This window comes from Pygoscelis adeliae, unplaced genomic scaffold, assembly GCF_000699105.1.
Source record: "Pygoscelis adeliae isolate BGI_AS28 unplaced genomic scaffold, ASM69910v1 Scaffold124, whole genome shotgun sequence".
Classification (NCBI taxonomy): domain Eukaryota; kingdom Metazoa; phylum Chordata; class Aves; order Sphenisciformes; family Spheniscidae; genus Pygoscelis; species Pygoscelis adeliae.
Window position 1 is genome coordinate 6,573,515 of NW_008824791.1, and position 17,114 is coordinate 6,590,628.

Sequence of the window (17,114 nt, forward strand, 5' to 3'; positions counted from 1 at the left end):
AGCATGCAATTTGCATTTGTTTCCAAAGAACCTGAACTTGCTCAGGGTGAGCTGTGAATTCGTATTTTCCAGGAAGACACAATCTTTAAAATTCTCTCTGGGGGGTGGGAAACCAAGGGGGGTCCTGGTAAGGTTGTTAAACCTATTAAAATTTAAGACCATTTATCCATTTATGCAACTAGACTATCTATTTTTACTGTCAGGTAAAGATTTCATGCTTCAAATGAAAGAGGAAGAGTTAAAAGTCAAATTTATACACAATGTCCTTGAAGCTACAAGGTAGAGGAACCAGAAAAAAAAAGTACCAGAAAGGACAACAGAGATTCAGCATGCTGAAGGAGACAGGTCATCAATGAGACCAAATCCACAAGATCAAACATTTGTATTTTCACATATTTTAGCTACTGTCTGTTAAAATAATAATGAAGACAAAGTTAGTTCCAACTTTAATATATTTTAGAGTGTCAAAATAAGAGTTGGAGGAAAGCAACCATTTTACCTTGCTTAGCTAATAAAATTGTCCTGGTTTCGGCAGGGATAGAGTTGGTTTCCTTCCTGGTAGCTGGTGCAGTGCTGTGTTTTAGATTTGGGGTGGGAACAGTGTTGATAACGCACTGATGTTTTGGTTGTTGCTGGGTAGTGTTTACACTAGTCAAGGACTTTTCGGCTTCCCATCCGACTGAGAGGGCTGGGGGTGCACAAGAAGTTGGGAGGGGACACAGCCAGGACAGCTGACCCCAACTGGCCAATGGGATATTCCACACCATGGGACGTCATGCTCAGCATATAAAGCTGGGGGAAGAAGAAGGAAGGGGGGGACGTTTGGAGTGATGGTGTTTGTCTTCCCAAGTCACTGTTACGCGTGATGGAGCCCTGTTTTCCTGGGGATGGCTGAACACCTGCCTGCCCATGGGAAGTAGTGAATGAATTCCTTGTTTTGCTCTGCTTGCGTGCGCAGCTTTTGCTTTACCTATTAAACTGTTTTTATCTCAACCCACGAGTTTTCTCACTTTTACCCTTCTGATTCTCTCCCCCATCCCACCAGCGGGGAGTGAGTGAGCAGCTGCATGGTGCTCAGTTGCCGGCTGAGGTTAAACCACGACAAAAATAAAGCTATAACTTAGTTTCCTCTAGGAAAATAGGATTTCTTTCCTCCCCCAATTCCTATCACCACAATGAGTCAAACACATTTTAGGCCTAAATTTGCAACAAAAAACAAATCAACTACTTCAAGCGATGAGGACCTGGAAACAACCTCTGAACTGTGGTTTCATATTCACTAAATTTATAGCATTGCCTTTTCTGAAACGAAACTCTACTCATTTTTTATCTATATCATTGTAATACTGTATAGGCTAAGTGCCAAAAATGTCTCATTAAAAATAGTCCTTGTCTCCTTCATAAATATTAAATAAATATTAAATTGCTAGGAGTGTGGGGGAGGAAGTGCTCTTTGCCAGCCACAAAATCCTCCTAACTGAGCAAAATCTGTACTTAAAAACATGTGGCCATGGCAGTACGTGAGGAGAACCAGAGGAATAATTTTAACAATGTAACTTTGGTATTAGTGTATTTGGCACATCGCATTTCTGTACTTATTTAGAACATCTAAAACAGAAAAAGGAAGAATATGACTTGTAACTTCAATGATTGCATCACAGTTCAGAAGAAAGCAAAATGACATAAATGTGGTTTTCATAGTATACATCATCCATTTTGAATAAAATGGAGACTAATAATACACCCCTTGTTGAAAGGCACAGGACTGGGAAGCAGACTTTCCCTCCATCTGACCAAGCGACTCTCTTTTCATGGCCCACGGCAACTTCTATTTTGGTCAGAAAATGTTTTTGCAAGACAGGGGAACCAACTTGCTTGAGGAAGAGGTGTGAACATGAAAGGGATCCCACCAAGGACAATATAGCAGCAGAGGGCTTTTTGCTGCATGGACAATTTGCTCTATTTTTGGCACCTGTTCTGCCATATGCTGACAGCTGTCATCTCCCTCATCTTCTGCTGCAGTTAGAACCCTCTTTTGATACTCACCTGACTTCCTTTGTTTTACTACCTGACTCTCTCACAATTATTAAAATATAGAGCAATCAATAGAAAGGTTTCCTGATTTTTCTTTATGCTTCCAGACATAAAAGAAATATACTGTCATTCCTTTGTGTGTCATTCTTACAAGTACATATATAGAAAATAACTTACTGAAGGGAAGTAAAGTTAAAGGCATGCAAATTTGATTTAGTTCTGAATGTGGCAATATCCACAGTTACTCAGCTCTGATCAATATAAAGGCTACTGGTGGTGCTTCTCTTCTAAGGTTCTGTTTCCTACACAGAACTTAACCCTACACCGTTGTGTACCCTACACCTAACTCAACAGTTTTCAGGAATTTTCAGTGTTTGAGAAACACAGCTATTAAACAGCGATTTTCATGGTGCTGAAGGAAGAAGATCTGAAGGTTGGTTTTGGTTAACATTAAGAGACAGGTTTGAAAAGACTCTGGCTGAGGCACTGCTCTCAATATATTAAATGTAATGACTGGATCTAGTAGAAAGCTTTTTATAGCCAAATTGTATGCCTGGCTGGGAGAAGTAAGAAGGGGGGTGAGGGGTGGGTGGGGAATTAGTCTTTACAGTTGTGCTTGCCACCATTTACTGAGAAAACAATCAAGATATCTGAGCCATAAATCAATCTCTCTATTTTGGCTCAATAATGCAAGCATCAAAAGCATGTAAAGGAAATATCTTTCTTACTTATAAGAACACATACACACAGGAAAAATTGCCAATGAAAGCTGTGACTTCATTTTCAGAAATGGCAGAATGTTTTCCATGTAGGACTTGGATGCACTGCCCACTCCCCTTGGCATACTCAAGTCAGGAAATGTCACACAGAATGCAAATCTTTGCCGACGTAAGAAAGACTAAGCATCTCTGATTGAAGGACCTGAAGTTTTTCTTGACCACATCAAGACATTCTCCTGTCTACTAGATGCACAGTAATCCCTCCATAAAATGAATCATCGAGTATTCCTCGATGTCTTGGGACAAGCTAAAAGTTCAATAACGAGTGTGGTCCTTTAAATTTGCACACTTCAGCTCCTCACATTTCCTGTGGGAAATATAAATTGATTCTAAGTACTTACTATGCTGCATGCCATTCAAATTCTGTTGCTTCAATTTATTATATTAAAAAGTATTGCAAACTTCAATTATTTGTGGTAAAAGTACAGATTTAGCTAAAGTACACAGAAAATTCAATTCACACCAAAATGGCTACAAAGTTCAAATTAATCTATCTGCAGTCCTCCCACGTCCTTCTCAGCATCCTTTAAATGTCACTTATTTTATAAAAGATATAGATTTTGTGACTATTGATGTGCTCTACCAACAGACAAGTTCTCTTTGCTTTTGGTTTTGCAGACATTATTTACCCATCTCAAATCACTAACGATTACAGCTAAAATAAAGGGGTCCATATGAGTAAAGGTTACAGGACTAGACTTACAGCTCTAAAGTTTGCACCTTATAAACCTCTCATCTTCAATCCTATGTTCAAAAGGTACTTATGATTTCAAAGAAATTGCAAATCAAATGATTACACGCTGCAGGAAATTAGATAAAAGAGAAAGGAACCACTTCAACACCATAAAGAGATTCTATTCAGCTATTATATTAATAGCAAAAAAACATATTTTGATTGTAGCTTCTGCAGGTATAAAATGACAGGTTTTAGACTCTACTGTTATTGAAGTGCATAGATCCACAAAGCATTTTCAGTCCTGCAAGGTGTTTTAAAGTCTTGTAATCATTCAGCAAAGCATTTGGACAGCACTTCTTTAATTTCAAGCAGAGGAGTAACCGCACTTGTTAAAATCTGTTCTAGAGTATGTAGCACATTTCAAAATAAATTCAAGCAGTAGAATTAAGTATAAAATACTGTTGAACTTCTGTACCGCTGAAACCAGCACCAAAGCTTTTGCATTTTTGAAGCCAAGTGATGAGTTTATTCCTCATAAATTTAGTTTTAAGTTCTTTACGGAATCTAATGTAATCTTTATGTTAACATTCTGTTATGTAAAATGTAATGCTTTTTCATTTCAGATTAAGATAAATGACCTAGAAATATATCCTACCACAGTGATAATGTCCTTTTTTTTGGTAAGGAATGGACATTTTCCTGTCTTTTTTTCCCCTCTAATTTAACTAAAAATAAAAAATCTATGCATAGTATAATTGGAAATATCAGGGCACTAAACACGAGCTTTTTTATTAGCTGTTACAGTAAGAAGACCTACCAGAGCAACCGCGTATTGCACTAACAACCAAACAAAACTACAGTACACTTGAAGCAAATAGTGGGATTATATACATATATATAAAAATATATTTTAAATAGATATATGTATACACACCAACACACACCCAAACACTAATAAAAGCAAGTCACAAGGTTATGGACTACTTCTTCCCTTGCCAGCTTCACACCACCCATAAATGCTCTTCCAAGATATTTTGCAACAATGTTTTCCAAATTAGCTTGCAATAAGAATTTAAAATATTATTCTTTTCCTTTAATAATAACATACAATTTTATATGCAAGAAAGTACTTCAGTGAACCCCCCTACAAAAAAGATTATATAATAATTAAAGCTGAAAACATAGTTTCCTAGCAAATATTTTCACATTAAAATATTAAAGGGAAATGGTTTTAATAATTTCTTTCTTAGAAAAAATGATGCAGAACCCTGAGTTCAGGAACCGGTTTACCTTTCTTGTCATCGAAGTACAGTGTCTGTTGAGCTGGATTTGACCACTGGAGGGAGGTGTTATCATTGTGATCGACCCTGCAGGTCAAATTTGCTGTTCCCCCTTCCACAACCGTGACGTTCTGTGTAAGTGGAAACTGCCCTTGGCTGCCTGAGGAGGGAGGGGAGGGGAGGAATGGAGAAAGGAAGAGAGAAAGAGGAAAAAAGAAAGGATTTAAGTTGTCGAACTGAATTTGTTGCAGCAACTTCCCACAGTGTGATCTATTCTGACCAAAGAAAGGTAGTACGAGAAATTGAAAAAAAAAAATTATATTCACAATATATTCTCTGCATCCAAAAACCAGATTAATTAAGAAATAGGGATTTTTTTTTCCTCTCTTTTTCCCCCCCGTAAGTCAAACTAATTAGTTCCAAAGAAATACTCTCCAATTTTATCTCCTCAGACATACCCATACATCCAGGATATGCCTCCACATAGGGCTCACGTGCTACATACTTACACAGGTGTCTCAGTACAGATAATATCATTAAACAGCTATTGAAAACATCACTGAAAGCGTAACATAAAAACCTGCATAGGATTTTTAAAATAGAGGGACAGGGCAGCCTTGACTCCCTGTTTCTTTTTATGTTTTTTAAAGAACTCAGGACGATGTTTTTCCTGCCAGGTTTGGAAAGTTGTTGGAGAGCAAATGTAGCGTGAATCTAATACTCGATGCATCTTCTGTTGGGGAAATATAACCTTATCTCATATGAAGATGGAAGTGATGATGCAGTAGGTCTCTTTCACATCTGCGATTCTATCCCAGAGCATTATGAATCACATTAAGTGCTTGCTGAAAAGTCACTGGGAAGATTTCCAAATACCTCTACACAATACAGGAGCAGTATCACCCAGGTTCTTGAATCACAAGCGTCTTCAATGGCATAGTTAGACTAAAGTGTTTATGTACTGTGAGAATAGCACACACCTTGTCAAACAGCACAACACATTCTGACAAAGAGTATCGCAACAAGGGTGCATGGTAAAAACGTGGAAGTAATTTTTAACATGGGTGGGGAAAGAAAAGTTCTTCAATAATAAGCAAGACACATCATTATCTCAGAGATATATTAATTTATTCAAGGGTACAATGCAAAAGAAAGACAATCCCATAGTCTAAATCAAATATATGCTTCTTTCTTCCCCGCCTTTTATGAACTGAATTTGTTGCACAAACTTCCCACAGTGTGATCTATTCTGACCAAAGAAAGGTAGTACGAGAAATTGAAAAAAAAAATTATATTCACAATATATTCTCTGCATCCAAAAACCAGATTAATTAAGAAATAGGGATTTTTTTTTCCTCTCTTTTTCCCCCCCGTAAGTCAAACTAATTAGTTCCAAAGAAATACTCTCCAATTTTATCTCCTCAGACATACCCATACATCCAGGATATGCCTCCACATAGGGCTCACGTGCTACATACTTACACAGGTGTCTCAGTACAGATAATATCGTTAAACAGCTATTGAAAACATCACTGAAAGCGTAACATAAAAACCTGCATAGGATTTTTAAAATAGAGGGACAGGGCAGCCTTGACTCCCTGTTTCTTTTTATGTTTTTTAAAGAACTCAGGACGATGTTTTTCCTGCCAGGTTTGGAAAGTTGTTGGAGAGCAAATGTAGCGTGAATCTAATACTCGATGCATCTTCTGTTGGGGAAATATAACCTTATCTCATATGAAGATGGAAGTGATGATGCAGTAGGTCTCTTTCACATCTGCGATTCTATCCCAGAGCATTATGAATCACATTAAGTGCTTGCTGAAAAGTCACTGGGAAGATTTCCAAATACCTCTACACAATACAGGAGCAGTATCACCCAGGTTCTTGAATCACAAGCGTCTTCAATGGCATAGTTAGACTAAAGTGTTTATGTACTGTGAGAATAGCACACACCTTGTCAAACAGCACAACACATTCTGACAAAGAGTATCGCAACAAGGGTGCATGGTAAAAACGTGGAAGTCATTTTTAACATGGGTGGGGAAAGAAAAGTTCTTCAATAATAAGCAAGACACATCATTATCTCAGAGATATATTAATTTATTCAAGGGTACAATGCAAAAGAAAGACAATCCCATAGTCTAAATCAAATATATGCTTCTTTCTTCCCCGCCTTTTATACAGGTTCTATTAATACAAGAAGCACTCAAGGTAGGTAGAGCTGCTAGCATAAGAAGTATAATACCAAGATTGACACTCAAGTGGGATGTGTCAGAAGTGAAAAATCTCTCTACAGTCCTACAGGAGTGAACAAGCTCATAGACATGTCATAAGTAGATCAAGGAAATTATATCTACAATATCCACTAATTATACCAATACAGAATCACAAATCCGGCATAAAACCTTCACAGAAACATTCTGGTTTTGTGGCTTTCATCAGAGTTGTCCCCAGCTAAGTTAAACTGAAGCATGCCTTCTATATGGAAGGCATGATAATATAGAAGTCTATTATCTAGTATACAGGTTTTCAGATGACCAGAGTAAGGAATTACTAAACAAAAGATTAACAACTGAACTTCTATTTGACCTGCTGATATTGCCAAAAATGTAATTCTAGCCAGGTTTTGATAGCTGTCCATTTCCCTATGTAAAATAGTTTTGATGGCCTTAGGCCTGGTACATAAGCATGTACATCACTGAAAACATTAGCATTTAGGTAGTCTAACACTCTCCACTGTCCTGGTTCAAAATAAATACATAAATAAAAGATCTCCATCAAAATGCAAATCTGAATAACTGGTATAATTTTTGTATAAATATCAACTTCCTGCAGATGTCTAAAGATAAAAATTTACTATGTACTGATATTTACTATAAGGGGGTATTTACTATCAACAGGATAACAGACATAGTAAATAAAAAATAAGGAATACTGAAAACACCATGGCTAATTTAAATGCTGCAAACAATAAATGCCAAAATTCTCATGACATCCTCTGTATCTGACACTTCATTAATCAAACCCTGCTTCTTGAAAACCACACGTTGCGAAATACTTGATGAGTGAAAAATCATAAACAAGGATGGAAAAAAAAAAAGAAAACAGAAAAGATTTGTCATTTCCTTCCATTTCTCCTCTTTCAATTCCAATGTGTCAAGGAACCTCAAGATACTGCATAAATTACTTATCACTTAAATTAGAATTTTAAAAATCCAGAAAAATGCACACAGCCTGTTATTACTTCCACTAAATTACAGGCATCTTGCCAAAGAAATAACCTTCTAAAGTATGAGTTGTGGATAAGAGGCTACATGGGCTAAAATATTTTTTGCATACAAGAAGCATTAAACAGAACCTAGCACCAGAGATCAGCACAGTGAAATCTGTCATTTACATTAAAGACTAGGAATGGAAGATAGTTTAATAAAGAACTGCTGTAATGATTTAGGACCCTATTAACATGATTTGGGAGATCTCCCCAGAATTACCCTATATTCTTTTTCTGATATTATAGTTCTTTTCATGAAGGTGTCGCTGTATATGCAGTCTATCATTTGCTAATGATTGTCAAGTCAGACTTGTTTGACCAGAAGAGTGGTTAGTAGGTAAACTTTTCTGATCAACCATTTAAATGGAAACTGTAGATGCCATGATCTAATGAGGTCAGAACAACTTTCTTTTCTCTGGCCACTCTACGGTGTGCTGATGTTTTGGAAGCAAGAATTAATGTATCATGTAAAAGTGAAACCAAAGCATTCATCCTATCCCTTACCAATACAGAAGCTGTATGGATCTGGAGAAGATACACATAACTTCATAGGAAGCTTGGAGTGGAGAAAGAGGTACAGAGAAAATGAGCCATTTAATCTGGAAACTAGCCCAAGTAGAAAGAAGGGAGCCTGTGCGGAACAGAGAAAATAGGCAAAGCAAGACCAAAAGAATGGATACTGCACGCCTCTTAATGAAGACCAAAATTATTAGTAAGTGATGGGAAAACTAAGACAAAGAAACATTTATGAGATTTATTTATTGTTTGTATCAGCACCTATCTTGGGTTATTGAAGTAGGAACTTTGGGGCTGGAAGGACTGGAAAAGGTTGTAAAAGCTTATACCAGATAGATGAACATTATAGAAAGCATCAACATCGTGCCATTTAACACAGCATTACAAGTGTCAAAGAAGTGGTTTTATGCCACTAAAGATTAGATCTGGTCCTGGGGGGACTGACGGTATTTTGCAGGAGGGGCCTCATTTCTGTTAAATAGGTAGGTAGCATGTGCCCAGGAAGCATGCCAGCGAAGCTGCCAGCCCATGCAAGCACTCAGTGCGATGGAGGACCCAGGCCACTGGTGACGCCAAGGTGTTCCCACCCAGTTCTAGGTACCACCGTTGAGCTGCGGGGGCAACAGGCTCCTGCTGTAACACAGCGACCTACGGCTGGAGGCCACTGGTTGGAATCACATCATCATTCCCTGAGATTCTTGCTTTGGAAAACACCCTTACACCTGGGATAACTTACCACCACTGCAGAAAAAGCATTCCTAGTCCCAGCGTTGAGTACGCTGGTTCTGATCCATATGAATGGTCCCATTAAGCCAAGAATACTTGGTGATGAGCCTTCAATAAGAAGGCAAGCCTAAAGACCCTGCCAGACTGAGTCCAGCATGTTAAAAGAAACACAGTTTTCATCATAATTTCAACAACTGGATGCTAACACTGTGGTTCTCTAGTATGAACGGTTCTTAATGTAATTATTAAACATTCTTGTCTTAATTTCTTCTTTAACTCTGGGAGCAGAGATTGAACAAGACAATGTCCTCTAACAAAAGCATTCCACCTTGACTTAAGAAGTCTAGTAATGGAAAACTTAGTGGCACCTTCGGTGACTTATTTCAGAGAGCAACAGTCATCACTGTTTAAACAAGAAAACAGGATTTTATTCCTAGTCTGAATTTGTCTCACTGCAGCACCTAGCATCCACTGGCTCTTATGATATCTTTTTCCCTGCTCTGAAGAGTCCTCTATTATGAAATTTGTCTTTATTTTGTAGGTACTTAGAGGCTGTGATCATATCACGCATTAACCTTCTCTTTGATAATCTAAATAAATTGAGCTCCTAAGTCTTTCTGTAGAAATCATATTTTTCTAATCATTTAATTAGTCTGTGTCTCTTCTCTGTGCCCTCTTCAATTTGTCATCTTTTTTCCGAAGTGTAGAGCCCAGACCTGGAAACCCCACTATAGCAGCCACAGAAGGAAAAAAACACAACAGTGACACCACTTCTCTACCAGCACTTCATATTCTTGTTTGCACACCTAAAGGAGTCCCCTTGGCCACAGGATCAGATGGGGGCCCAAGTTTGACTGATGGTCTACCACGATGCCAGTGTTTTTTCTCAGACACCACTCCAAAGACAACTCCCATCCCAGTTCTCCTCCTGTAGCTCTTAGATGTATGTCCCTATGTTTCACTGCACTGAAACATATGTTTCTTTGAGCCCAGTGACCTGTGCTCTTCATCATTTCATATATCCAGTCTTTGTGGCATCCACAAATACTGCTGGCAACAACTGTGTTTCCCAGGGTGTTTCTAAAAACCAACTCTGAAACCCATCTAAATAATACAGTACCAACTGCCTTTCCCAAGCAGACAAATGCACAGAAACATGATTGTTCAATGCTGAGTTCTTGTTTATCATTACACTTTCACCCTATTTTTTCAAACAGCTCTAATCTGCTTAATGCTTGTAAGGTTGGGTTTGAATAAGTTTTGGTTATTACTCAAGACATCATGCTATTTCAAGTCAAAGGCCTCACAGCAGTCAAAAAGATTTTAAAGATTACGATTACCTTTTTCTAGACATAACTGTAATTTAAGAAGCCATGAAAATATTAAATTAGTCAAACATTCATTTATAAATATATTCAAAAACAGATATTGAAAATCAATTCATTCCTAATGAAGATTTGTTTTAAAACAGAGCATAATAAAAGTTTCTATTAAGGCAGAAAATTTAAGTACAAACTAATGTTCATATTTCCTTTAATGGTGGTAATGTCAGTGAGTCATAACCCCATGAAACTAACTGAAATCTCAGATTTCAAAATCTGAGATTTTGAAAATATTTGAAAAGTTCACATGACCTCAGGCAATCCATTTAATCTATGCTTTACTAACCAATCTACACAAAAGAAATAACGATGCTTATTCAACTTGTGAAAAGATTTGGTTCAAAAAGGATTAAAAAATATTTTTTAATTATTTTTCATATGTGTTTCCACTTCCTCTCATCTGATTTCAGCCCCTACTACTGCTGCTATGAGACAGAGAAATGTACTTATGGGGAACAGGGACTTTAAATAGTCATAAAATAATGCTTCCATTTGAGTTTATGGATGAAAATTTATATTACTTTGTTGCATACATTGTTCAAATCACGTGTATCTTCTGGTTTGTGCATATACACTGTTAAACAACACTTTTATACTCATTCTACAAATGTTTTGAGATCATTTCTATTCTAAACGTAGCTTCCTTCTTCGAGTATAAGCCCTTGTAATAATCGAGTTAATTTTAAAAATATAAATGTGTTTATTTGTGGAATTTTTTTATATTTGATGCACAAATTCTGGACACCATCAAGAAGTAAAATAAAAATGACTGTGGGTTCCCAAGAATTTTAAGATGACTTCCAGATTTTAGTAATGAATCCAAGTCTACCTAAAATCTCTTCAATTTCTGAATTGGACTCACCAATGTCACAAATACAAAAATTCTTGCATCGTACTTAATTTATCTTGTTGAAGACCAAAAGTGATGATGGCAGTAACAAAACCGCACTTACAGCAATAGCAAACAGTACTGAACTAAATTGTTCTTTACTCCAGCAAGACTCTTACATGATCAGTAAGCGGGAGCAGAAAGGAATAAAGAACATAGCACATGACTTAATAATAATTAATTACATATTAAATGTCAACATCCAGTGGAAAACCTCTAAGCACTTCCTGCACTGATGAGCGGTGCATTAAGCACTTCCCAGATACATCACCTTTTAGTCTGCACTGTGCTAGTTGAACAAACCGAGATGTTTTATTTGCCTCTCACCAGATGGTCCCTCCATTCGGGAACAACTTGGCAGCCCTTCTCCTCCTTGAACACGAGCAGCCAGGATGCTTACACTCCACTCCGGAAATCTTAGCAGTACTTTATACAATAGCACTAGTAATTCCTTATTTCAGGTTGCAGGTATAGAGAAGATGCCCAGATTTGGTACTTGTACTAAGGGCAGACACTGAGACTTGCTTTAAGAGATGCACCAGGAGAAAAACTATCATATGGGATTACATGATGATGATGATGGGACACTGGGCTTGCAAAGGCCAAGGCTCTTTTGCAAGTACGCACCCACGTGCACTCCAAGCTTTTCCTGCCCATCAACTTTTAGAGAATGCAGAAAAAATCACGAGGCTGATCAACACCAGGAATATGGGAATTATCCCTGTTTAGCCGAAGAAACAGAAGGTAGGAGTGTATGATGGGGGTAAGAAGGAAAGATGGGGGGGTGAAAGTTATATCTTTCACATGAATTTTAATTTGCACCAAAGAGAAATCCACCCCAAATACTACTTAGTAAGTATTAAAGGGCCATTTTATTTTTTATAAACATACAGAAAATGCAGAACATGAAATAATAAATACACTTCTGAACACAGCAGTTTACTTCCTGCTTTACTACTGACTGAGATAATTGACAGGTATGATCGAGATAATGAATGTGACTCAGATGATCACCGTTCTACAGACAGGACTACCCATCCAGCTTGCTTGCTTTCTTCACAAGAAATGGTTGGCAATGACAATTCTACCCTCCGCCGGGAGGTCAGGTCAATCAGACACACATATATCCACTACAGTATATGCGTTCTGTTCCATGATGAAACCTTGAGGTAAATCAAGCAATCTTACTGTCTGTCTGGAGTATACTAACAAAGAATGAAAAAAAAAAAAAACCTACTGATGGCCCACATTACAATTCCCTTGTATCTGAAGAGGAAGCAAGAAGTTTCATTGGAAAACACTACAAGGTTATACAAAGATAAATTACAATAAGCAATGAAGCTATTGCAAAAAGAAGGTGGCATCTAGATATCACTGTCACCATGTTGTATCCTCATCCCTCTGCTCATTTTAGGGAGCTTTGTTAGCAAAATTATTTCAGCAATTTTGCCTAGATGGAGCTATAGTTAAGTATATTCTATCGCAGGTTGTTTTTGCAATGCTTTGTGGAGGACCAATACTGCTTTCCAGTAGAATTGACAGGCTCATATCTCATTAGCCCACAAGCTGTTTTCAGCCAAGAAAGGCACTTTTTTTTCCCACCCAGAAATCATGGCTCAACTGCTTTTACAGATTTTAAAACTGATTTTTATCTCAGTATGAGACAAGACTATGCAGAATAATTATCATTATTTGGTCCAGTTTGGAAACATTCATCTTGTGAGTTCATCTCATGTTTATTTGTTTACGTTTGGGGTTTTTTTTTTATACTTTTTGCAATTAAAATGAAAGCTCTTTAATGATTTCAACACTTCCATTTGATGCTTAGGTTGTATATTCTAAGCAATTTACCAGGCTAATTATAAATGTGACTTGGTAGCTGTAAGCACAGAGAAAACAGAATCCTCTCTTTACTTTTGTTTCTGCAGAGGTCTGTTTTTGTAAGAAACAGTTATGTTGTAAATTAAGAGAGTTTGGCAGTATCAGTGCCGCAAGCTTTGCTGACTCATGTCACTGTATATCAGAAAGCTGTAAAAAGAAATGGGTGTGGAAAGAGAGGAGGGACTGGACAAGAAGTGACAGCAGTGAGTTAGCAACCTTTTGGCACATTGGCTCTACCTTCTCCTGTGAGCCTGGCTGCCCAGCATCCCTGTGAGGTAAATGAAGTTTATCAGCATACGCGAGGGAAAGAATAGAGCCTATAGTTCTATTCATCCTCACACAGAAAGCCTATAGCAGAGATAAAATAAGAAAAACATTTATCCTCTTCAGTCTTGTGCAGAACCACAAAGCCATGGACTTTTTATTTGACCCCTTTACAGTATGATGTCAGTCAAAACCAGAGCACATAAAACTGCGAAAACTGCAAAACTGTATGAGAGGAAAGAAAAAAAAAATAAGTCTTGAGCAAATTATTATTCAAACCAGTCAGATTTTTTTACATTGACTTCAACAGGACCAGGCCCTAAAAGAAAAAAATGCAGAGTAAATATTTGGGTGAGGAGGCAAGCAGCTTCCTGCTTCAAACAGCAGCCTGCATCTACAAGGAGAATACATTAATTTTGGCCTTCTTTCTTAGCAAAGGAACTAAAACATTAGAAACAAAAGCCAATATGATGAAACACCTAAATATACTGAATCTGTTTCCCGGCTTTTGCTCTTAATTTATATAGGAAATAATGCAAACACCTCTCCAAGGAGATGAAGCGTTACCAGCCTGTCTTCATCTAATTTAAAGAAAAATGAAACTGTGAACTACATTTCAGCAGGCATAAACTGAGGTCTGCATTATTGTGCAACTAGTGTTTCCTCTAACTTTTCAATAGGAATGAATCCCCTTCGCTATTTTTTCAGCACAGATACCATATAGAAGGTTAGTGAGCTGGAAATTTCAAAGGAGGAAATTACAGAAGTTGTGGCCCTATTATTTTATTTCATTTCTAAGAACAGTCTTAAGAGTGTGGTAAAATATTGACTACAGATAAGAGAAGATAGTTTAACTCTTGATACATACTTACCTGCTTTGCTTTATTCTAAAAGGCAAGATGACAATGTGGCCTGCATGCTAAACTCTATTCATACAGCATTTTTAAAGAAAAAGACGTTTACCTGAGCATAATTTGATACAGAGAGTCTTTGACTGAGTCGATTGGCCTTTCCTAACTTGCTGTCTTAAATGGCAATAATTTAGTCCCATATCTGGATAGCATATAGTTTTTAGAGTCGATCCCCAGAGAGAATGTCCTGTAAATTGTTTGCTCACTGAAGAAACATTGTTTAAAAAAGAAACAAAACAAAGAAGAAAAAAAAAAGTGTGCTCTGGTAACTATTACATGCTCCAGTAACAAAACCACTTGCAGAGAAATTTGAAGTTAATGAGAACACTGCAGAAACTTACTACAGAATGACAGAGATTTAGGAGAGAGGGAAGAAATAACTCAGAAAATAACTGTTACCCCCAAACTATGCATTCAAGGTCGCTGGGCTTTTTTAAATGTTTAAGCAATTACTAAAATAATCCAAAGGACAAGAGCACGCCGGTACAGCCGCTGATTTCAGACTATAGAATTTATGTTAGACAGCAGTAATAGAGGAGGAGGAGGAAGCCTTTGTTCCTTCCTTCACCCCCTGTGTTTCAGGTATATATTTCTACAACAGCAGCTAAATCATGATATAATTGCTTCGGACTGTATTTCAGTGAAAGAGATTGCAGATATAAATTTGAGAAAATTGCATATTGAAGTACAATTATTCCATGAAGATAAACAGGAAAAAGTGTGAGAGAGACAATGGAATAAAAAGTATGCACAAACAGTGCTATTTCCTAGGAACCTCGCATAATAACTATTTTTTACTCTTTCAGACTATCACCATGGTATTATTTGCTTGTGAATGGAGGACAGTATCCAGTGATCTTATTTATTTATTTATTTGTAAAGGGGGAAAAGGCATTCCCCTCCACCACTCTAAATTCCTGATGGAAGTTACAAACCCAAAAATAATTAAAGTGAACTTCATCTTCCCACAACTGTGATAACAGACTGCTGATTTTTCTGTTTCTCATAAGTGCAAATATGGTCTAGAACTTTCTGTCACTTTTCACTTTAAAGTGCTATGCCCAATTCTCTGTGCCTCAACAAGCTGTAAAGTCCTTTTTCTCTAAAAGCAGGAAGGTACCCAATTCTAACATGAAGAATAAGGAATTGGGCACTTTCATTTCTTTGAGAATCTAGGCCTCACTGTCACCACATTTCCATTCCTAACCTGTAAAATGAGAATAATGGCGTTTTCTTACTTCACATCAGTGCTTGCTCCAAGAAGAAAATGCATGAAAAATTACACAGAAGCCAGATAATAGGGTAATGGAAGAAATATATAAAGCTATGGTGAAGACAAATGTACGTACACATAGAACCCTATCAAATCTACCTCTTGCTATAAAATTTGAACATACCATGTGCTTTCTCTTCACCCAAATCCAAGCATTTCTTCAAACTAACTGGTACTTGTTGCAGTTAACACAACCAAAAAAAGTAAGGTAGATCACCTCTCATAAAAGTCAGTCTAGAACCTCCTTGGTTTAAGTCGGTATCAGGCACTATCAACTTCACATCAGTTATGTACTTGGCCATTCATGCTACTGAAAGTATTTTCTGTTACAATTATTACTTCTCTGTTCAATTTTCTCATCTAAGCAACAAATGAAATGAAGTTCTGGACATGTCATCTTAAAAGAAAATTAAAGAGCTGTAAACACATTACTTACCAGACTTTTAAGGACTGACCATCAACCACACCACACAGGGTTCTGGGAGGTGCACAAGCAGGCAATATAGCTCAGGGCTTTGACTTTGTCTTTGCGTGAATGTGTGCTACTGCTTAGAAGCAGGTTTAGGACAAAGATGACAGTGATAGAACTGAAGATAGGGCTCTGAGTTTTTCAGAAATTGAAGAATATTTAGGGGGTTTAAGGGCAAAATGAAATTCATATTTGGAAATGTAAAGCACGTCAACATAAACAAGGTAAGACCATAAGCCAATGATGATGTTTCTACAGTAAGTAATGAAACTAACATAGATAAGAAATTTAACTTATAAAATATTTTTCCAATAGAAATATACATGACACTCAAGCAATATTAGCCCATCTCAAAAAAAGTCACTTTTGCAGAGAACAGAGGAAAGCTCCTATCTCTCTCAATGTAGGCCTTTCCCCAAAAAAACATCACACAGGTAAAGCAGTAGCCAGCCAGCCTATACTGCTTGTATTTCATAGAACCATAGAATAGTTTGGGTTGGAAGAGACCTCTAAAGGTCATCTAGTCCAACCCCCCTGCCATGGGCAGGGACATCTTCAACTAGATCAGGGTGCTCAGAGCCCCGTCCAACCTGACCTTGGATGTTTCCAGAGATGGGGCAGCCACCACCTCTCTGGGAAACCTCTGCCAGTGCTTCACCACCTTCAGTGTAAAAAAATTTCTTCCTTATACCTAATCTGAATCTACCCTCTTTTAGTTTAAAGCCATTCTCCCTTGTCCTGTCGCAACAGGCCCTGCTAAAAA

General features: G+C 37.4%; 1 protein-coding gene across 1 annotated transcript in view; it reads right to left on the reverse strand.

Moving 5' to 3' along the window:
* The window catches only part of CADM2 (cell adhesion molecule 2), a 193,035-nt gene extending 182,838 nt beyond the window's left edge, over positions 1-10,197 (reverse strand). The window contains exons 1-2 of the mRNA XM_009323959.1: positions 10,089-10,197; positions 4,780-4,929 (exon numbers count right to left, since the gene is read on the reverse strand). Of these exons, the coding sequence (XP_009322234.1) occupies positions 4,780-4,929; positions 10,089-10,197 (259 nt within the window). The remainder of the gene's footprint in view (positions 1-4,779; positions 4,930-10,088) is intronic.
* Between the last annotated feature and the right edge of the window lie 6,917 nt (positions 10,198-17,114).